Raw genomic sequence first — 24,117 nt, forward strand, 5'->3', positions numbered from 1 at the left:
AGACATCAATAACAGGCATGTGTTAGTGAAAAGGAACACCTGAGAAAAACATTTCAAGTGCTTCAGGGATGTTCTTTTTCCATTTCAGCCTGCTTTGGGAAGGTGGCTGCACTGACTGCATCGGCAGTGCGTCCAAAGCCTCTCAAATTGGCTAAGCACGTGCTCATGTGGGCAGTTGTACATGGCTGATTGTCACAGTTTGCAAAGCGACTATTATGGCACAGACAAGATAAAGAGTAAGTCAGAACTGTAATGAGTATCCATGGTAGTTTTCAATGTGTGCAAAATGCTGTATGTTTTTGTGAATGGCCGACATCCAGCCCACTGCTACAGGCTGCAGTCAATGGTCTGTATGCATGCAAAGTCTCTGAAACCACCTGCTTCAGAGAGGCTCTAAGAGACTACATCTTCTAATGCAAATATCATTACAGAGTACTGCCACTGAGAACTGACAAGGGCTAATCATCAGTGAAATTTAGCTTCCAAGGAGACATTGTTTGTGTTGGTCAATAACATAATGGCCATGTCTATACATTAAATATAAGTTCTTTCTACAGGAGAGTTATTTCAACCAAACTGTCTAATTCTAAATCTGAACAGCAAGCAGAGAGCTATAGATGCAGTCAGTAAACGGAAAGGAAACGATGATTATCTTAACAAGTACTGAAATAATGAATAAGCTATAATTTTCCTATTCTTAACAGAAGAGCTCTGTTCCTCTCTGGGAATGTTGAATTCAATCTGAGTTGCATTCATACAAGAATGAGACTTTCAACAAAAATTTACATCACTGTTTTTGAAAAGGAATCGCAAAATAGTTTCTCATGGGAAACTGATTTTTTCCTCCTTTTTAATTACAATGACGATACGTTTCTTTCTTGAAAAAATTTTTGAGGTTTTGGAGAGGAGGAGTTGAATTAGGAGTAATGTTTTTGTTCAGTGTGGGATACATTTCCTAGAAAATACAGTGAGATAGCAAGATCAAAAATAAATAGATAATAAATAAAAGCCATGTGCATTTCATTACTAACATGCAGAGTAAGATGAGTTCACCTCATCAGGTTTTCTCTCAGTAGCCAACTGTTTGCTGTGCCAGATGGAGATACCCTTTTTTCTTCTGATCCTATATAGCCTCAGCTGCCAAAAGCAAAGACAGGGTGCATGGACTAGAAATAGAGATAGTCATCACTCTTTTCCTCTCCACCGGTGCTGTACCAGTATCCTAGAGAGTGCTTGGGAGCACTGGCTTATTGGAGATGCCATCCTCCGTGCTGTAACAGAAGCTGCTCAGCACATGAACAGCCTTCTTAAAAATGCATTTTGAACAACTGCATTGTGTATGTCTGTGCTACCATAGTGAACTATTTTTGTTCCGTACATCTTTCTTGTTCCTCTCCTGTTGTATTTTGCAGCTCGGCACTGTAAACGTCTTTTTCACCTCAGAGGCACTTGCATTTTCCCAGGAAGATATACTGATCCCTGAGGTGTGGCTGATGCATCACTGCGCTTAGCTTGTGAAGTAGCTTGGGGTCCTTTGGGACACAGGGCGCTTTGTATTTGTCAGTTGTGATTCAGCGAAACTTGCTTCCATCTGAACCTACTGTATCAATCAGAGAAGCAACATAATTAATCATGACTGAGCTGCACGAAAGTTGCACACATCAGAAGCAAGAGTCCTGGAGTTGTTTGTGCTGATGGTGGGCATGGAGATGAACAAGATTAATAGTGACACTGCCATGAACTGTGCCTGACTGCTGTCTTCTCCTGCCATCCATCATCATCACCACATGTTGGGTGGGAAAGGGAAGCAGTTCACAAAAGAAGGATCAGAACAGTGAAAAACTTTCATACATCTCTATTCTATCCTCAGAAAGCAGCTTAAATTTTGTTTCAGCTGTTAGGCAGTGGACGTAGTACTTGAACACAGAAACGACAGAAACAGCCCCCTCCCCTCAGAAAAGAGAGGTTAATTTGTCAAGCCATGTAAAGCATTTTAATTACAATTTGTATAACATATATAAATAAATATTACATTCTTTCAGTCTACAATGCATACTAGGCTTATCGTGTTAAAACGTCCGTCTATGTTACTGGGTGGCAGGATTGATTTTGTCTGAGTAAAAAAAAAAAAACAAAACCAAACAACAACAAAAAACCCCAAGAAACAACAACAAAAGAAACCTTGCAAAACAACAAACTACTGAGTTAATAATTAAAAGAAAAAAAAAAAAGAAATACATGAGTAAAGACAGGATGATGCAAGTGCTTCCGGCTAACAGTCAAGACATAATACTGCTTTCCAAAAGGCTGGATATACCATCTTCCTTGGAGTTACAAAAGGTTGGGGATGTCAGAGGTTTCCTCATTGTATAGATTTTGATCTGCGTCTCCATTGGTGTAAACTGGCACTGAGTCAATGCAGTTTTGCCAGTTTATACAACAAATCAACTATTCTGTATTTCCTTCAGATTCATTATTGGTTTTGTATTATTTTTTAATACAAAATAACAGATGTACTATTTAGTCAAAAATTTTCAATCTTAGCTGGTCTAATGGCAATACATATATATATATATTTTATAGATCAACACAGAGCTCTAGATATTCCTTGATCTTGCTTCAGTAACATTTCTCCCCCTCTGAACAGCTCTCCCAGTACAAGGAAATAGAAGTCTGGGGACAACTACTGTTCATTCTTCCAACTTTCAAAGCTTAGTGAGAGCTAGTGACATTAGAAGGAACAGAAACTTACAGAATGAAATCATGAACTCATGAACTTGATAAAAAAAATACAAAATCCAGGTTGTATATATTTGGCCTGCGATGGTCTCTGTTCCAGGTGCGCTTAAAATGAACCAGTGGACAATTCTGCTTGTTGTAACTTCAACATGGTAATGCAAAACAGCACCTTCTTCCCTTGGTGAAACATGGGAACTTTGGTTGTGGAAATATAAAACAAATAACGAAACAAGCAATCAAAACCTGAAATTAAAATGAACACTTCTTCCAAACACAACATATTTCTATCTAGAATGAAACAATTGAGGCTTTTGCTTTCAGAAGAGACACCAGATAAAAATTGTCAATATTTGTCCTCTGAATTCTTTAAATGACAGGAGATTTTTATAGCCAACTTAGAAATAAAATATTCTTGGCCCATTGCAGACTCCCTGTATTGAAAATTTTCCTGGTTTTAAGATAACTAGAAGAAAAATACAAAAGGAAAAATGATTCTGTTTCAATCTAGAAGATAAAGAGAAAAGTAAAAATAAAAATACCAAGTAATTTCTTTCTCCTTCATATTTAATGCCAAAGACATATCTTCACTTCAAATGAAGGAAGAGAAAGAACCAGACTGAGTTACAGTATAAAGTCTTCTTATGGGTCATATGTCCATAACTGGGATGTTCTATTGGAAATACAGACAAGTCATTCTTTGCTTCTTGCTTATTCTTTTCAAGGTCTTATATTCTGTTTATCTTTTATTCTTTTTTTTTTTTTCCCTGAATATTTTTGGTACTTTGAAACATTAGTATAATGATTGCTTCTGTGACCCATAATATATATTTTCACAACTTCACCTTGCCCAGTTCATTATACTGGCCACAACATCTCCTTGTTCCTTTCTGCTATTTATATCTCAATTTCTAAATCCATGAACAGCAGAATAACCATTGGGAAAGCAAAGCAAAGTGAAAAACCTGAAGAAAAATATACCTAGCTATGGACAGTTTGGCAACTTTCTTTCCCTGACTATAAAAAACTGCCTCATGATTTCTCCTGTTGATCCTTTTCCTGCCCCCTCTTCTGTCCCAATATATACTGTAGAACTGAAGGCATCAAGGTGTGGTTAAACCCAAAAAAAAACCAGCAAGGAGCTACACTTTGTCTTTCAGCTTCTCCATGTAGTTTCTTATCTCTTTGGAGTCCCCCAGGTCCATATCCTGGCACACCCACTTAATGTCATCATCATTGCTACTCAGGATTGAATTGACAGTCGGACAACCATCGTCGGGTGGGATGGTGGTGAATGTTGTGAATTTTACCCGCTTCCTTTTAGAAGTTGGTGAATGTAAAGGTTCGGATTTCTGTTCCTTTATGAGCTTGCCCCCTGAGTCAGCACTCCTGTGAATCTGGCTCTGAATGTTCTTCTGAGCACTGCCATTGAGGAGCTGGTTGCTTTCCTCACAACCTGTCCCTCGGTCAATAATTGTTGTGTGTTCATCCTGCTGAGGCAATGCATCTGCAGTGTTCTCCAGCAGTTCTGCTTCATTTCCCAGCCAGACCCAGTCGTGGGAATGGGTCATAGTGGTCTGTCCTTCCACCAGAACCTGCTTGTGACGGTACTTAAGTGCAAATGTTGCACAGTTTATTAGGAAGACTAGAATTGCCAGGCAGAAGACCCCTAGCAGAGCATACATCCCTATCTCCAAATCGCTAAGGCCCCGAGGTGTCTGCACCAGATCGTTTTCCTCCATGCCTGCGTTGCCTTTTGGGAGATCTACTTGAGCAGGGAAGTTGGTGAAGTCTATAGGAATGTTCTGCAGCTGGCTATCATCTGAGAGTTTGCCACCATCCAGCTTGTTTTTAATCACTTTATTCTTTATTACAGATTTTGCTGTGGTGCCAACTTTCCTGATGGTGCTTTCCTCTCGCTCTGCTGAAGAGCCACCATAATATCGTCCCTCCTGGCCATAGCGCTCCTGGTCGGACACTTTGTGCCGGCGGTCGCTGGCATGGTTCTCAATCTCCTCACCATCATAGTCTCCACCTGTATCAGCGTCTGCATCATTCTGGCCAAACTTGACTTTGATGTTGCCATTCCCCACAGCCAGGATACTTTTCCTCTTAGACTTCTGGCAGGCTTCAGAAATCATCATGTCCACCTTGACTAAGGTGCCCTGACCTTCACCTTCTGCTGCCACAACCGGCCATTTCAAGGCAGCATTCTGGTGGACCGAGACAACAGCTTCATCTAATGACACAGCAGAAAGAGAGAAGTCCTTAGAGTCATAAATGTCCAACGGAGTAACAGAGCTGTCACTGAACTGAATCCAGGTGCTTACCACAGCTTCCTGAAAGGAGAGGGGTATGGTTAAAGACAGGATCTCAAATAGAACAGCTAAACCCACGGCCGCTCATTGATCTCTCAGCTCTGAATGACAGCTGGAGGAAACGGGAGACAAAGTCTCTGCACTGCACTTAAAGCAAACCAGGCTTCAGCCGACAGGGCAGAAGGTTGGTTGCATTTTTCGCTGATGTTGCACTGCTACCCTTCCTGCAAATATTTTGCCAAAGAATATATGAAATAATGGATGTGAGATGCCCACAATACCAAAGTATCCATTAGCGAGTTACAATTTACATAATTTACAAAGAAACCATTCCTGTCACACAAAACCTGGAAGAGACAAAACATAAAAATTACTACAGGCACTTGAAAATAAGAAATTTTCCTCATGTTGCCCATGCGCAGGTGTCACAGGGAGCTGTCAAATTCAACAAGGCATAAGTATCTTTGCAGGAATAAAGAGCTACCAAGGGTCTCTTGGCAATGGTTGAAGCAGAATATTCACCTGAAAGAAAAAGAGTCATGGAACAATTCCATTTTATCCTTGAGATAATTAAAAACTCTCCTGCATTTCTGTGTCAAGGAGAGGAGGATGAGGATTCTGGTATGATCTCTATGATATCAACAGAAATGGCTCAGATTTAATTGGACTATCTTTGTTCTCTGCAGGCAGCACCGCTAGAAGTCATCATTAGAAGAGAATACAATGCTAGAGGTCAGCTCTTTGCCATTTGAATCCAATCCAGATGATACAGATATTTACTTGTCCATGTCTCAGTAGCTTTCTTTGCAGGAGATTTCTTTATTTTTTCATTTGCTCCATGTCTTGCCTGTTCAGCCAGCAGACATGCAGGCAGATTGCTGGAGTGCAGCTCCACACAAAAACTAAGTTCTTTTCTTTGCCAGACTTAAACTGCAGATGGCCCTAATAACTTTACACTTGGGTACATCAGAACAACTGGGCTGAAAATCACCTCTGGGGAAAAACATTGCCACCCTGTTACCATCCAGGCATAATACAAATTTACAACCCAATATGGTTTCCAATTGGTTACAATTTGTTACGCTATGGTTATAAACAAAGGGAATTGCTACCCTTCTAGTTAAATTTAAAGCTTTTCAATGAAAACAGCAAGGGGAATTTAGCTACTCAGAAGGTTGGACTATACTGAATATATGATTTCCAAAGTGCTATCAGCAAGTTCCTGAGGGACTGAATGAAGGAAAATAAGTTGTGGCACAACAAAAAAGAAGGCAAAGTTCTTGGTGATTCAGATGTGCCTCAAACAGCTGAAACAGAGCCAGAGTAGCTCAGGAGCTAGAAAGGGTAAAATGCATACTTAAACAGCTGATCTTTCATTAGAGAAACAACCCTAAAATGGCTGGAAAGACTGAAGCACAGAGCTAGATGGCTTAGCTTAAATGTACATCATAGAAATCTGTAGCAGAGCAAACTCAGCCATGGGAAAATAATAATAAAAAAATCTATGGATACATGTAGAGAGAAAAAGATCTCCACTAGTAATTCAACACCACTATTGCCTTCCTTCCCCCTAAGAAAGGAGGATGTAGCCAGCATGAAAATTTCAGTCCAAATGGCTAGAAATTTGCTATCAAAATTAAAACTTTTATTTTGTCCACTATTCCTTTATTAGTCTGCATGCCTGATTTTATGAAGCAGAGGTAGAGAAGAAAGAAATGAGATGAGATTTCCAGACACACATGATTTACTACAGATAACAGCAGTATGCAATAGCTTAGCTGTTATTTTTGTCTAGTACTGAGGTTTTTTGTTTCCAAAAAAACATTTTTTTCATAGGAAGAACCAATTTCTTCATGACACAACACAACAGGACACAACACAACACTGTCATGCTTACACTATGGATGGTGTTAATTAAAAGGGGGAAAAAAAAGAGAGAAAGAGAGATGGAATCTCAAATGCTGCCAAAATATATTGCATCAGCCCCAATATTCCATTTGGCAAAAGATCATTTCCTCTCATTCATGTTGTTAAAGGCAAGCTGAAGGCAAGGGAAGGAAGTGAATTTCCCAAATGATTATAAATTCTGAAAAGCTAAAGAGAAAAAGAAAAAAGAAATGATTTAGTACCATGTCCTTCAAAGAGCTGTTTCTGCAAATCCTATGTACTGCATCAATAAATCCCCTCCGAATCTCTGACAGGGTCCTCCAATTACTATCAGCAGATGAAGATGGATTGGAGCCTTCTCACCTGCAAAGCTATTGCCCTCAATCTGATGCCCTCAAGACTGAAGTGACAAATACTTGCATTCATTAATTATTAAGCATAAACAAATAGTCTGAGGGATTCTCTCTCCAGTCTTTCTTCCCTCCACTTTTCCTTTCACTTATGCACACACAAACACTCAGTTGTACTCTATGAACAAATGAACCACAACTACACATTAGTGTCAGTCTCTCTTAGAGAGCAGGATGATTTATATGGTGGCTGTGATGATGTGAAGTGAGTCAGATACTGCATATTAGATCACATTAATGACAGCACAATCCAATCCAGAAGAGATGAAGAAACTACTTTCCACAACCACTCATAAATACCATAATTTTCCTAAACACATAAAAATCTTTTATCAGGATGTATTTTGTCTATATTTTCTCTTGTGCTTTTGCCATTCTCCTCCATTCCAAGTACAACTACACAGCAGATCAGTGAGTGTGACAGTTTTTCTTCATCTGCTGCAGTTCCACCACCTTTTCTAGCCCTGTATTACGCTGCTAGCAGTCCAAAGATGCCATTTGATAAATCTTGGATAACCTGCTTTCTACTAGTATTGTTATCTTTTATTATCACATAATGTTTAGGTGGATAAAAGTAGGGGGAAAGTACCAGCGTAAATAAGTGACATGATATTAATGGAAACCAGCAGTCCCTGAGGAGCTATGTATTGCCTGATCTGGAATGCTTCAACTCCCCCTGTATGAGCCAACCAAAAACACCACTGTTTGCTGGCTATGTCTGTTCCATATAGTAAACACATCCAGGCTCACACTCCAGAACGCAACCTGAATGCAGGAAGCAGAGCTGGTTGGGAAGCTCAGTAGAAAGCACATAAGACAGAGACCTAAGGGGTCCTGCAGAGCTGGGACTTGCACAAGTTGCCTGTGAAAATCTAGGATCCATACTGATGATTATTTTGCCTTCTAAAGCCTCAAATATCCTTTGAAAGTCTGCTATCTTGCTGTGTTCCACTGAGCCCATCTGTGGCATCACAGAAACCTTTAAGCATGAAAAACTGTGATTACAAAGTGTCTTTCAATACTTGCTCAAAAAAAGCTGGGGTTTGCTTGATACCAGGGCATGATACCTTGTATTCTTCAAGCAAAAATTAGGGGAAGAAGATAGGTAGGACCGATTGCATTTTAGAGAATGCTGATGCTTAGAAACATGCATGAGAGGACTTATCAATATATTTACCTCATCTCAAGACCTCAGAATCTCAGAATTCTTTGAATGGCCTTCATTCACCAAAACACAAGTAATAGTTGTTGTGAATAAGCCCTAAACTTCTCGTGTCAGCTGCAAGAGTCTTGGAGTGAGGCAGGACACCAAAGGGAAAAAAGGACAGCAGAATAACACTGCAGAAAATATCCTCCGCTAAAATAAAGGAAAAGGTACACTGTTCTCAGCTGCCTCTATTAGGCCAGCTCTGATAGTTTTATCTGGGGACTTGAATGTTGAAATGGGTTTCCCAAGCAATCTTATTACAAGTAATATCAAAGTATTACATGTGCATTTATTTTTAAGCCTGTGGCTTGTGTAGTAAAAATTGGGCTTGATCGTTATGATGTCGAAATGAAAAGCAGCCAACACTCAGATCCTAATTCAAACCATGCATTCCTCTACTGTGTATTTCTTTCTCTCCTTTTTGTCCAATCTGCTAATGTGACATTCCTTTCCAGTGGGAATTTGCTTGTATTTGCAAGGGAAGAATTCAGATTCTTATCTAACAACATATCATTTCTCTTTCCCATGCTGCTTAATCCCTTTATCGTACAAGGTGCCATCACATTCATTGCTCTATCAGTTTAAAGAATATAGAAACACAATTTAAAAGTAATTTACCCTGCTAGAACAAAGTAAAGGATCCATACCATAAAAATACCCTCAATATCTGTTACTTATCTGTGAGATGTCAGTGAACTCCCAAAACTAGTTGGCATGAAAGACATAAGCTAAAAAAGGACAGCATTGTGTCAATCCAAAGGGCAGGGATGTGTGAGCAGCTCCGGCTTGTCATCCCGGCTCAGGTGGCACTGAGCATCCTCACCTCCTATCAGAGGGAAATCTGACATCTTGCAGGACACTCCCTGAGGTTACAGATGACCTCATAGTGCTGCGTCTTGTCACTGATGTCAACATGAGCTACACATATGAAGGAGAAGAGCTTGGCCTTTAGAAAGTGTTAACATTGCTCTTTTTTATTCCTTAGAAAATATCTTCAGTTTTCCAGTAGCACTGAGAGATATTTTAATCCACACAGCTATTTATTAAGGGCTTTCTTTTTTCTTTCTTCTACTTTATCCACTCCCATTTCAGTTCATTAGACCACATGCCATACCCTACAGTGACGAAAAAGCTGTGATATGACTGTTTCCCCTGAAGAGCTAGCTGAAATGTGAGAGTCCTTGAAGCTCATTCAGATCTGAAAACACTTAAACTCTGAAGATTTTCTTTTATTTACATTTTGAAGAAGGCTTTAAGATAGCAGTGTTTATTTGAACAAGTCTGCAAGTCAAATAGAACAGGTTTCCTACCTGAGCAGACGGCCGCTAAAAATAGACTGCACACAGCTACGGTTTCCAAATTTTCAGAAAATATTTCAACTTAATACTTAGAATTTGGTTAACCTCCACTTATTTTTAGGCACCTAAATCACTGATCCACTTTCAATACTAAAGAGCTAGACATCGATTTCAAGAAAAGGAGGCAGGGGCTCAGCATCCCACAAGGTCACCTCAGATAATTAGCTGCCCAGTTATAGATAGAGATATCTAACTTCAGGCACCTGAGATTAAAAGGAAGGAAAAAAATGGCTTACTTACTTTGAACTGCTAAATATTTGGGGAAACTGTGAACTTCTTCAGGACTTGTGCTTTGGTTGCTTTGTGTTACTTGTGCAGAAATGGTGTGGTCGTTATAATCAAGGAAATAATCTAGTCATTATGTTCACTGAAAGTCACAGATAAAATACTAAATTCATTCGTATCATCTGTTATATCACAACTGTAAAATGCTTTATGCCTTCTCATGCACAATAGAGATGCACTGCTTAATCTGCTAGGAACAATGTTGTGCCTGCCAGAGTACCAAACACCCAAACACTTTTGTTAATATATGTTGAAGCTCGGCCATTGAAGATACTAAAGTGGAGCTAAGGAAAATATTTGACTAAGAACACATTACATACAATAATTCTTGAGAAAAAGAAGGCCTTCAGCTATCCTGCTGAACTGCTATTTTGTTTCTCAGCTGCATCAGTATGGCTCGTTATAGGCTTAGGCAGTAGGGACAGCAGCATCCCCATGCTGCTCAGCACTACCCCAAGCAGAAGATACTGCTCAGAATGGAATATGCCCGGTCATTTCTGTATCAGAAATGTGCCACTTGGAGGAAACTGAAATTGTTTCACACAAGAAAATTCAGCTTCAACAAAATATTTCACTAAAATTTTGTTCCATAACACAGATACTGGGAAAAGTGATTTCAAAACAAAACAGGTTTACATTTTTTTTTTTCTGTTACTTCATAACTTTCCTATTGATGTGACATAGAATGTCATATCATACCATACTATCATGCCATAATACAATATGAGATGTCATATTGTACACTAATGATGTCATGTCTTAATAGGTCTTAATATGTTGTGTTTTGATAAGTATCTTTGCATACTCAGGCCTACCAATCTGAGCAATTGATGATATATCAGTAAAATTTTCCAGATTCACAAGCTCTTTTTATCTGTAATCAAAGCCATGATTCTTCCAATGATGCTGCCATAGAAATGGTGTTCTGTGTACTTAATTCAATTGGGTTAGGCATGCTTTAGCTTTTACTTTTATGGTCTTTGTCTGAAGACACCATGTCAGAAGTGGTTTCTAAGCCCTGGAGAAAGGGTATAAATGGGTTAATTAGGTAAGATTCTTATGTCTACAGGATGCAATAAATTGAGCAGATGGGCAGCATGTCCTCCTAGTTTGGACATTTTCCTGTCAATAAGTTATAAAAGAATCTAAATTATTTTCATGTTCCAGAAAAATAGGTAGCAATAATCACAAAAATGGGCCATTAAAGTTGACTTGAGATGAAATACAGTTTCTCTGAAAGGAGTAGATGTAGGCAGTTAATTGCATGGTCCCCAGCCCCACTCTTCAAATCGACTGACTGAAAGAGCAATGAACATAGATACAACATGTTTTGCTGCTGCTGACCCTTGTTTTTAATCTGTTCCAATACAACTGTTTGCTTTGTTCTGGTGTTAATCCCCTGTCCTCTTTTCTGCATGGGAACTGAGGACTGCTTGAAAGCCTCCTTTTACAGAGATGGAAATCTGCTGGCTTAAAATAAGGATCAGCATATTGACACCCTAATAATGAACCCACCAAAATCCATTTGAAAAATAAAAGGACAGAGGAGACTGGAATTCTGCTGTGAATCCAGAAGGGAAAAGAAATGTATCTGGCTTTCTTCTGCCTCTACTTTATAGCTCTTCAAAATATCAAATTGTTGTGATACACAGAGCTCTGTGCTCTCTGGCATGGAAAACAAGGGCACGCTCATATAGCAAGCAGAGATCACTGTCCAGAGACTGTCTGTGTTGCAAAAATAACAGATGTTGCATTATTTAAAGAAAGGGGACTAAAAATGTAAATAATGCAAATTTTAGTATAGCCAGAACTCTTAGCGTGGATTAAGTCCATGTTTGAAAGGAAGAAATGAGAAGGCAATTCCAGATTAACTCTAGAAGAAAGCAATTGCCGTAGACATGTGCTAGGATTACTTGTACCCTTGATACTGAAATATCACGTGTCCTTTGTGTTGATAAAACACTGTCCCATTCCAAAAGGCAACAACAGTAAAAGCTGGAGTGTACGCTACCTGCTTAGGAGTATGAAGCAGCTCTTGAGCAACAGCTGTAGCCACAATAGCCCGACTACTTGCTGCGCTTGGCTGAAGAAAGAGTGAAAGCCCAGCCACCAGTTGGACTCCAAGGTCTGTTATAGTCACTTTGTCATCTAGAACAGTCACTGTCTTCTCTGCCAGGATGGAGTCAGACAGAGGAGACAAAACCTTTAGAGAAACACAAAAGAATCAGTTTAGAGAAAGGCTGATAATTTAAAATAATGCTTCTTAAGGTCATTGTTCTTCTTGTCTCCAAAGCCTTAAGCACAGAACCTAGTGGGAGAACACACTGAAAAGGCAGTCTGATTTCAAATGGCGTGTGGGAAAAAACATTCAGTACAGAGGTTATGGCTGAGAGCTTTGCATCTGATACTGAGAACTACACTGTCTTCATTGTGTTATTTGCATCACTTCACAACAAGAATTGAACAAAAACTTTCTTCTCCTGTTAATTTGGATCTCAGTATGGGAAAGCTCATAAGATTTATCTCCCAGTCATTTCAAAGGGAGGTTAGACACATTTAGGATTTGTCCTTCACTTCTTTGCTTGGTAATTCCCAATACTTATCTTTGCTGCTACTAGTGGGACATCAAGGCAGTAGGATATCCTTCCCTTCAACAAAAGTGAGAGCCATATTGCTGTCTTTATGGGAACTTAGGAGGGCACTGTTCACACATATATTGTCCTCTCCACTTCCCTCATCTCATAGCCAAGCTTCATTCAGATTTTGTGCATTGGGTTTGTAAGTATTCAGCTGGGGTAGAGCTGAGATATGATATTGTCAATTTCCACTATCAGCCTTTCAGGTTTAATTCACCAGGCTGTATTTTTGCTTCCCAAGTTAACGTTTAACTAAGTCAAAAGAAAATAGGCATTATCTAAAAATCTTTGTGTTATAAAGTCAAAACGATGCGCATCAGCTGACTGGTAGTAGCCTGCACCCATGTGGGACAAGGACTCTGACTTCTTACAGCCTGCAATTGCTGCCTTTTCTAAATGCCTCTGAAGGCTGCATGGCTTCCCACTCCTGGCCATGCTGCATGTCTTGGACTGTCACTAGCTTGGTTGAATGTCCCCTCATTAATGCCGTGTGTGACATTCTAGAAGGTCACAGGAATGTAATGGGAAATTATCCTGATTCAAGACAGAGAAAAACTGTACTGGTTTTTATGCCTATGCATAGATTCTCTAAGTGAATGGTAGAATGTGGCAGACCAGAGCACAGTACCTGCATTGTTGTCATTCCTACTTCCCGTCCGATTAAAATCCTTCCTTCTTGCAGCTTGGCAATGTGAGGTTCTTCCAGTTTCATAAAATCCATTACGAGGTCTGTAATGTCAAACTGCCAATCCGAGCCCAGCAGGTAGCTCAGCTGACCCCAAGGGCTAGAATCCTCAGCTACAAACTGTGTGAGGACTCGCACCATGGCATGCTGGTACTGGAGAGTGCATCCTCTTCCTTTCCGTTCATCTTCATCTTCATCATCACTGTCTCTGGTGGGCCTTTTTGATTAAAAATAAATAAAGAGTAAATAAATGTTTTCAGGGAAAATTAGTGAAAACTAACACCAGAGTGCTAGTGGAGAGGATTCCCATAAGTTATTAAGCCCTCCCTTGTGTTGTGATAAGATCATTGCTAACTCACGTCTATTTAGCATGATAAACAATACTAATGGACTACAACACTTCTTCACCTAAGCTGGTATGTCTGAACAACAGTCACTATTACAAATCTTTGTACTCTGTTGCACATGATAGGCACACACACAACAAAAATTCCATGGGCTTTAAAACCTTTATTAGACCTGCAAATGTCCAGTGCAAAACTAAAGATTCCAGTGCTGCATTTTGGGTGCAGGTGCAGCAGCTGTTCTTGCTGAGAGTTAAAATCCACTCTATTATTTCACAAAAACACCCAAGAAATTGAGCATCTCAAATATACCTTTTGTTGGAAACCACAGGGACTCGCCAGCCTTTTATTTGGCTCAGTTCTGTGTCCGAAATGTCTATCTGAAGAGGCAGGCGTGGGACCCAGACTGTGATTTGCAGAGGAGCACTCAGATACTGATACGTGAAGTTCACGAGCACATTCACCTTGCCTTTCATTTCTTTGCCGTTGACATAAACATAGTCACATCTATCAGAAACCTAAGGTGAGGGGGAGAGAAAGAAGAAAAGGTAATTGCTGAAACAAAACAGGCTCTAAGGGTAACCCTCAAAGCTCAAAAAACAAAAAACAAACAACAAAAAAAACCAACACAAGAAAGACTCTCTTTGTGCATGTTAATGGCAGCCTTCTAGAATGGGAGCAGATGAACACAAAAATCCATCTTGGGCCCTGGAGGTGCCTGAAAACTGGATACCAATTATGAAAGTAGTGGTTGATTCTCTGATTGCTATGCACTGATCACAGTGCTGTGGAATTTGAAATGAGCATGGCTTCTTCACAGCTTGGCCAAGAGGAACTTGAGAAACCATGACAGATCTCAATAATGGCAAGCAACAAATCAAAGCTCTACCCCAGTGAGTTTTGACCTTCAGAAGGTGGTGACACTGCTTTCAGTCCTCAAAACAAATCTAACTTTGGAGTGGATTTCAGCCACTGCAGAATAACAGAAGTCTACTCATTCCCTCTGCAATAAACATTATCTGCTTGTAAATGTTTACATTTTAGTTAAAGCTGTAAAGTATTTCTAAACACTGCAGTAGATTTATCATTAACATGTAAATACTGTCTTGAAATATAAGCAAGTATTATCATAGCCATGTAAGAGTTATATCAGTAATCACATCTTTAATCAATGTTGTAATTTACAGACCATTGAGTTTTCTCATTTATTACTTTACTGAGTACCAGTGATAAAATCACTCCCAAATATATAAATCATTAAGAGGGATGCAAGTAGTATGAAGTGACTTCATGTGATAAAGTCATTGTCGTATCTATTCCTAAAGGTGTCATAAATGTCTGGGGAAATCCCGTGGTACATTAATCATATATTAAGTGGTTAGCAATGGGAGCTGTTATATTACTAAATGAGCTGGTATGTCTGCTGAAATTAACAGTAAACCCAGCAGATTTCTTCCACTCCTGTTCTTGCTCCCATCCCATCAGATACATTTCATCACCCATAACAAGTATGAGCAGTGGTGGTAATGTGTCTCTGCACCTGAATATATACCATCATCTGCTCCCTTTTACTCCTGCTTCTCAACACCATTTTATTCTAATGAAGGTTGCCAACTGGAAATGTTCACGTCCTCACACTCATAAAACAGATGGGTATCCTTTGTGATCACAGATACAAGAGCTGAATTCTTCCCAGTTTGACATATACATCCCACTTTGTATCCTTTGTCAGGTTTAAGCGCTGCCCACATTCTGGTAAAATATTTGGTTGCAAAAGGAAACTTCAGAGAATATAACACTAACATTTCTATGACTCATTCACTAAGCAGGTTATGCTATAGCTGGGATCTGGTGGCTGAAAACAGTACTACAAGCTACAGTAGAAGTCCCACCAGCTTGTCTAGGCTTCTCCCTCAGACCAAGGTTTAAAAGCCTGATGGTATCAACACAAATTGCATGCCCTATTTTTACACTTTAACTTGAATGGCAATCAGAAACGGGCTTTGTTCACACTAGGCTGTTTCAGAATGACTGCTCAATCTAATCTACAGATACTACGCAGCAGAGATGTATAATGTAATATATACTACAATAGAGTGATTCACAACCCTGTCCTAGATTTGCTGCTGTTGCTTTCTATGGAGCCTTTGCATCAGCTTCACCCTGGGAGAAGAAGCATCAGGAAAATATTTCTCATGAATGTAACTACAGAACAGGCAAGCAAGGGCTACATGTCAGGAGTTCCAGCCTTGACTCCTTGACAACAGCATCATCTCTGCCTACAGCACAACTACTAGGACACACTGGCTCCCATATTTGAGCTGCTGATGTCTAGCACAAGCCTGCTGTCTAGCTGCTGTTCCCATTACACGAAAACAGGAGTGGCCAGTGGCTCACTCTCAATGCTTGGCAGCATCAGTTCCCCTCTTCCAGCAGCTGACAATGTCTTTCAATCTCTGACAGAAATTTGGGCATTATCTTAACCAGATTTTCAGTTCTTTGATGGTTGAAGTTAAAAGGAATTCATATCTAAACAAAATAGCAAAAATGAATGTTATCTGTAGCACAGCATCCTCAGTGAAAGTACAAGGAAGTGCTGGCTGACATTGAATCTAATTTCTGTCTTCCTCTATGATCTCAGGAAAGTCAGTTCAACTCTTTCTGTCCATTTTCCCCCACTGGTGCAAGCAATGCAGCCCAGGGAGCCTTGGTCATCAAGAGTCAGAGACTCACAGCACCTGGAGTGCAGACCAATTTCTAGATCCAAATGAGAAATAGTGTTCCTGGAGGAGAAGACTCTATCTCTGGGTCAGATGATGAAGGAGCTTCAGATATGACTCCTCTTTCCTTAGCTCTACCTTCCTCTGAGCAGAAGTCTTTGGGGACGCTGGTCAATGAGATTTAACTGAATTATGCTTATAGCAGCAGCCACTCCCCTTCTGAAACTGGCTCCATCCTGTTCATTTCTATGGAGTTGATCCCAAAGGCAAATGCATGAGCCTTCTGAGTTAGATGAACAAGCTTCTTATTTATATACATAGTAAACCACATGCACATGTTGATAAAAGATTCCTGATAACATATTCAGCTTCCATCCTACCAGATCTGGCCTAGGTATATGATTTAATATTATCTAAAGCCCAACATTGTCAGTAACAGAACAAATGTGTCTGTCAGGGAAAAAATACAATAACAATAGCAGCAAAACTGCAATTCCTAAATGGTCCTGGGCTGAGATCCAATCTCCATCTGTATTTGTAAAGCTGCTATATGCCTTCACGGGTATGCGACAAACAAATGGCTAAACAAATACATACAGCATCCTAAGGAAGTGGCTGCTGCTGCTACCAAGCAGCCCTTAAAATTGCTACAGGTTAATTTTTAGTACTAGACATGCATCAGCAACAGTGGCAGGTCTTTATGACTTGCATTGAGAAAAACATTACTCTCTTCACCAAGTACAAGCAGTGCTGATGTCCTTACACATGCTCCTTCTTCTGTTCCTTTCTTTCCGATGAAGACATAACACAGAGTGAGTATAGGAGGAGCAAAGCTGATATTGTATTACTGCATGCATTTCAACTTTATGCCTTCAGGTAGCCATTGCTCTTGAAGTAACACTGGTTGCTTTTTACAAAGAAAGGCATCAGACTACCCAACTTGTGCTGTGCAGGGATGAAAGGGAGAAGGGAACAGTATCTCAGCATCTAATTCACAGTGTAAGGTCTAACTTGCTAAGCAGATGCCCCTCACAAAAAAAATGTAGGAGTTATCTGGTGCAGCATCAGTCCTGCTTAGCTCAGACTAACTCAGTCAGATGGAAATAACAGCACAGCCAACTTGTTGGAATAATTCAAAGCAGACTTTTTGATACTATTTTGATCCTTTCACACATGGGGTTAAAAAATATCAAAGCAAGAACGATGGGGACAACAAAAAGCACTGCCCCATGGAATCATAGAGGAAAGGTGGAAGGGAGATTAAAAAAGAGTAGTAAATTAAACAAGATCATGTTAGAAATCAAATTATTTTTAATTTAAAAGGGATTTTTGTTTATGTATTTTGGATGGATAGATGAAAGTCTCTGTTTCCTCCAGGGTTTTGCAGTGCTTCTGAGAAAGTCACCAAACATCTCAGTGACCAGCACTCATCTGCCCACAGTACTTCAAGAAGTCTCTGACAGAGACTGCAAGGCTGGAGTCTGAGCAGTGATCTGTGTCTCATCTCTTTTTGTATTTATGCTTTGACTAAGAAAACATTTTCTGTCTGAAATGGCTTTTTATCTTTAGCTTCAGAAGAAATGAGAGATGATGAAGGGAAAGGCTGCATAGCCACCACCTTTAAGTGATTGTTTTTTCCTTTCTGCGTAGCAAATCGGCAAGAAGTTTTGCATTATAAAGAGATTTCTGATGCTATTTCAGCAGTTTCTTTCATTGTTAAGCTGCATTCAGCTACTTTTCTCCTTTTCTCCACTTTTCTAACTTCTTTCTCCAGATTAAAACTAAAATAAAGAAGTTAGATGGCTAAAGATGGAGATTTCTACTTTGTTTCTCTTTTTTCTGGCATTGTATTTTTGTGTCCCTTTGTTACAAAGGCCACTGTCTTTCCAAATGTCTTGGACAGATTCACTCTGCAACAAATCACATTTATTGAGCTGACAGAGAAAACTACTGCCTGGAAATCAAAAGAAGAGTCATTCTTGAATCACTACCTATGGCACTCTGTGACTTTGTGATCTGAGGAGCGAATGTACCTTTCCACCTAGTAATGAACAAATTAACTGCAGTGAATATTGAGATTCCCAGTACCAGTCAAATGCAAAACCTCTGGATCTTCCTTTTTCTTACTTATTTCAGATTAAGGTCTTGATCCCACATGATCTCTGTATTGCAAAATTGCAAGAATGGGAGATGGCTATCACAACGTGAGCTGCCTGTCACACCATAAAGGGTGTGACAATGTACTGCTTTGGACTCTGCAGCTATAAAGGGGCTGTTGACACTTCTGAAAGAGTATCTTGCCTTTGTTGGCTAAATTCTGTTACAGATTACTGGGAAATCTTCATCCAATTACTGCTGGAGGCAGATAGTTTAAAAAAGACGAATATCATGACAAATATAAGCTGGGACTGTCTTTCAAAAGATGGCAAACTCAAAACGCTGTCTGCTCTGGTTTGTGTCAATTGTACACAGGAGTGGAAAGAATGACAGCTATAAGACCCACAAATAAATGGTACTGACTACATGAGCCTAGCATATAGCTTGTTTACTGTCCAAGCGTTTTTTCACCTCCGAAGACATTAATCCATAGCAACAGGTCTTTGAAGGACAGTCCTTAAGGACAAAAAGGAGAAGCATTTAATATGGCAATGCTGTTACATTTATGAAAACTGCAAATTTGCGAGGAATCCATCTGTCTTCTAGGAACAAGTCTCTGTGGTTTACTCTTAACTAAACACCCTGAGGTTTAAAAATTCTCAAAACTCTAAAATAGAACAGAAATGAAGAGAAATGGGAAAGCAATTCTAGGAGGTGAGTAGGAGAGCCAGACAAGATGATCTTCGGAGGTCCCTTTCAACCTCAGATATTCTGCAATTATGTAAGTTTGTGTTATGATAATGGTAGAAGTCCTGCTTGTTTTCATTACACCTAGAAAGACTTCTTGCAAATAAAGGCATAAATATTTCAATATCCATGGGATAAAATATTTTAAACTCTACTTTTTGTAGAGTTGCTTCACAAACTGATTGGCTTCCATCACTTGAAGGTATGAAAAAAGCAATAGAAGTGTCAGAGAAATCAAAGGAAAGCAAGTATGGTAGAAAAGCAGCTTGATAAGTACCTCATAGGATGCTAGCTGGCTAATGCTCTGTAAATACAGAGGAAGACAAAAATGATTAAAATTAACTTGTATTCTGAGAGAGAAGCTTTAGGTGTAACTGGCACAAGCAGGGATTGTGGGTGATGAGAACCTTGCTGAGATACATAAAGTAGAGGCATATTCAGCTGGAGGCCACTTTAAGTAAATTAGGCCAAAAGGACTTGTCAAAAGCTTCTGCAGGTCAGGGTTAGAAATGTGAAGAGTTGTGTTCTTTCCTCCTACATCATTTTTTGAAAAGTGAGACTGCTCAGCCCTCTCCATTGAAGTTTCCATTGATACATAAATCCAGCGTGACTCTGGGTTCAGCACCTGGTGAACTCTTTGATGTTCCCACCTTCTCTTGGAAATAACATCAAGATGCCAAAAAAATCTGTTTCCCTCCAGAATAACCCTCAGAATAATGTCTGGGCTGTAACAGCAGGAAAACTGCATGCCCCGACACGGGCACACCAGCAGGTCTGTGTGCCGCTGCCCTTACAGTCCTTCCTGTCTGCTACACCTGACACCAAATCCTCTTCTGTCACTCACAGCCTTAATATGATAGACAAAAATAAGCTTGCATTTCTGTTAAGAGACTATACATCAAAGAGATGTTTCTCCTGCTTTTTCCACCTCAATCTGCTTTTATTGATGGAAGAACATACTTTATACTTTGTGTGAGGAGACCAGTATTGCAATTTAGAAGAATCCAGTCCCAGGTTTCTTGAAGGACATTGTCTCTCAACAGGACAGAGCAGGAATGGACACCCTGTTTCTGCACAGGCCCAGCCTTGATGAGCTCTCTTCTCAGGGACCTGGCCAGGCCAATTTTGTGATACATGGCTTCCAATCTGTTCTCTATGACTTAGGCTCACATTCTCCTTACTGTAATTTTGACAAGACAAAGAAGCATTGCTGTGTGTCTTTAAGCAAATTAATCCTTTATTTAAAGCAATAAACTTTGTAGTACTTGAGTAGTGGCTTCTCTGAAGAACATTCCTATCAGGATGGAAAGGTCCAGAATCCGTTATTGTGTGTAAACCCATTTGCCCATTTCTGTTATACTAATGTAAGCATTGCTAAGTATTCAAAGGTTACATAAATGCTTAAATATTTATGAAAGCACTTCTATGAGCAAAAAGCTTTTTCCAGTACCTCTTAAAGGAATCTCAATTTCAATGAGAAAACATCCAGGATAATTAGTAAAGAATAGTGATGCTCAGCACTTTTCAAAGATATGAGTCTGTTACAATTTCAGCTCAGCATCATCACTCTTACATACCAGAAGGGCAACTGAAGTACATGAAGATTAAGCTTTGTGAAAAAAAGTCATTCATCCCATTAATAAATACAGAGAACCAGAATGACTTATCCATTAAGTATACTAACTCTTAAATATCGGACAAAAAATGCTAGACAGTGATAAACCCTTCCACTAGATTTTGGGGCATTTCCTTAGGATTTTGTAATATTTGTATCCTTGCAGTAGAACTTGTTCTAAAGTATTCTTATAACAATATTTTCTGCAGAAATTCTAGAGGTTTTGAGACTATGGTTTTATAGACTATGAAAGTCTATGTTACATGAACATTACGTGATGGCAACTGCTTCAGGAGAGGATCTCAGTGCCCAACTGCATAACTCTGAATAATCAATAACCTGCTGCTGGAAAATGGAAGTTGTCTCAAAGTCCATACTACCTATTTTCTCAAGCTAAACTGTTCAAATCTGGTAAGAGTTAAAGCTTCAGACATGAGTTCTTCCATGATCTCTGGCGTGATATTTACAGCTCTGTGACACTCAGAGCAGCCTTCATAAAGGAGGTATCCATTACAGGAGTTGCTAATTGCTAGTGTGCCTTGACTTGCCAGAGCCACCCCTTGTTCCCACTGACTTCAGCTGGAGCTGTGCTCAGTGACTCGGAAAGTGAAGCCAAAAACTCCCGTCGTCGGGAGAGCAGAAAGACAAATACATTAATGAAGACTTTACCCTGATAAGGCTGTCATAATAAATGAAAGGCTTGATTTTTTCGTATTGCAAGCAAGAATAATGTTGAGAGTTGCTGTTTACCTATGACCCAGCAGAAGAAAATGATTTTGTTTCTTGAAAATATTGAGGACTAATCACCCCCACTCTGGAAGCAGTGATGAGGGAGCAGGGCAGCTATTACACTTTAATAAGTGATTAAAGCCACCCTTAGAATTAACTCTGCAGTTTTCAGTGGATAACATGGCTTCTGCTTTCATGTTGCATTGTGCTTGTGAGCAGCTGCCACGTTCCAAATGTGGTTTCAATCCCTGCAATCAGCCCGCAGGCAAAATTCCCAACAACCCGCACTAATAATGAAGGGAATGAGCCTGGAGCACTGAAGAAAAGGAGAGAACTCTGTAAAGTCAGGGCCATAGTTTAGAAGCAATTTGGACTCTCTCCGCTGAGAAGCATCTGCATTTTCAGTATCAGCAGCCAGATTAGCAAAACTAACTAGAAAACCCCCAAAGCTAGAGAGCATTTCTTAGGGAAAAGGCTGTACATTATCTAATCTCATTACAAAGATTTTGCTGGCAGCTTTGCAGAGCAGAAGCAGTACATTTAACTAACTGAATATCATTCACTATGACAGAACTGAGAGAGTAAAAGGGGCAAAAAATGCCAGCTGAGACTGGAGGGCATCTATTTGCTCCCAAATGACCAGCTTTTGAAGCTGAACTGTAGCTGTGCCGAGCCACAGGAGCTCTCTGCATCTACCATTATCACATAAAACAAAATCTGTCTTGTTTTGTGCACTCTCAAGTCAAGTAATTTCTGAAAATGGGGCAGAATAGAGAGTTTGGCTCCTGCTCACTAGGGATGTGCCAGTCTACACATACAGCATGGTCCTGCATTTCTTGCATGTCAAAGCAGGATCACAGGGTGAATGCAGAGACTTTTAATTTCTTCCAACAACATGCTTTGGACTGTAGTTGTACATACGAGATCATCACATTGCTTGTGGTTACCTAACTTCATATGTATCTACAGTATGGAAGTTCACAATGTGTATATTACAGCTATTAGCAGAAAAGAAAAAGAGAGGCAAAACATCATTTATTCTAACTTTATCGTTCAAAAAGACTTGGAGAAAACAGCTAATCCTCCCATCAAATCTATAGCTGCCACAAGACTCATTCTATTTCTCCCATTCTCTTTCCTAGCCTTGAACTTGCAGCTTTGAAGTTGATTCTGAAGCATTTTCTGTGGATTTTCAGGCATTGTTACCGCCACTCTGCTCTGATTTTTCATTTGGGATGTAGAGGTTTTCCACTTTGGCACCACTAACACCAGCAGTGAACTACGTGAAGGCACGAGATGACAGGGAAAGAAGCCTGCAAGGGTATGGCTTAAATGCTTCATTATTTGCCTTTGAAATTTATGCCTATTATGTGATGGCAAGGTATTTATACCTTTTATCTCTGAATTCAAGTACCTCAGATTATGTCTATTTTGAGTTCTGATTTCAGTTGAGGCCGACTGTTTGGGCAATAGTGTTATACATTAATGACAGAACCTCTTCTGTGAAAGCTCCATGTATGGCTGGCCTCTATGTTGTATTTGCATCTGACAATACTGTGCAATCAAGTTCCATTTTTCTAAAACTCCTCTGAAGTTTTCTCACTTTGCTGATATGTATTGATCCCTGCAAATCACAGGGCTATGAGAAGTATGGAGGAGGGCAAAGAGGTGGATCTTCTCTTTGTAATTTTGTTCAGAATATATATCATATTAGATTTACCAGAAGAAAAGCCTACAAAGTAGCAGGGCTTAAAGAACAGCAAAACAATGGAATGTCCATGCTGTGACTTTCCCTGTGTTTTCAAAGCTTTTCACTTTCACACAGATCACATGAAAACATAGTATCAGAAGCAGAAAGAGGAACCATCAGATTAAAAAAACTGCTAGTTTTGTACTCACAGAGATACAGCTTCTGCTTTCAAGGCTGTATCAGAATGTGGTGAGTTGGAACTGTATTTGGAGTTCATCAGCCACTGCGCATTCATTTCAGGAAAGCGATTTGTGCTGGCCCGTGTTGGTTTCTGCACGGTGCGGAGGAGCACTGACAGATCCTATGCTTGTTCAGAGCCTGCTGCTGTGTCCCCACAGCCCCACGCAGGGAGCATGCCTGGCTCACAATCACAAAGCAGCACGGTTGTGCCGGTTCTCAGAGCAGCATCACAGGGACTGGGCATCCTGCTCCCACTGCTGGAGCTAACCAAGGGGAGTCTTGCATACCTAAGAATGAACACAGACTCCTCACAAGGGAGAATGCAACTTTTCTACTTGCCTGCCAGAAAGTTACAGCTCCCTTTTTTTTCTTCTTTTTTTTTTTTTTTCCAGTGGGAGTGTTGCTGCAATGAT

At 39.9% G+C, this 24,117-nt stretch overlaps 1 protein-coding gene across 1 annotated transcript in view; it reads right to left on the bottom strand.

Annotated features, from left to right (window-relative positions):
* The window catches only part of TMEM132C (transmembrane protein 132C), a 186,296-nt gene continuing 164,149 nt past the window's right edge, over window positions 1,971–24,117 (bottom strand). The window contains exons 6-9 of the mRNA XM_021412781.1: window positions 14,179–14,384; window positions 13,466–13,739; window positions 12,213–12,404; window positions 1,971–5,075 (exon numbers count right to left, since the gene is read on the bottom strand). Coding sequence (XP_021268456.1) covers window positions 3,879–5,075; window positions 12,213–12,404; window positions 13,466–13,739; window positions 14,179–14,384 — 1,869 coding nt within the window. The 3' untranslated portion in view covers window positions 1,971–3,878. The remainder of the gene's footprint in view (window positions 5,076–12,212; window positions 12,405–13,465; window positions 13,740–14,178; window positions 14,385–24,117) is intronic.

The sequence above is a fragment of the Numida meleagris genome, chromosome 14 (assembly GCF_002078875.1).
Source record: "Numida meleagris isolate 19003 breed g44 Domestic line chromosome 14, NumMel1.0, whole genome shotgun sequence".
Classification (NCBI taxonomy): Eukaryota; Metazoa; Chordata; class Aves; order Galliformes; family Numididae; genus Numida; species Numida meleagris.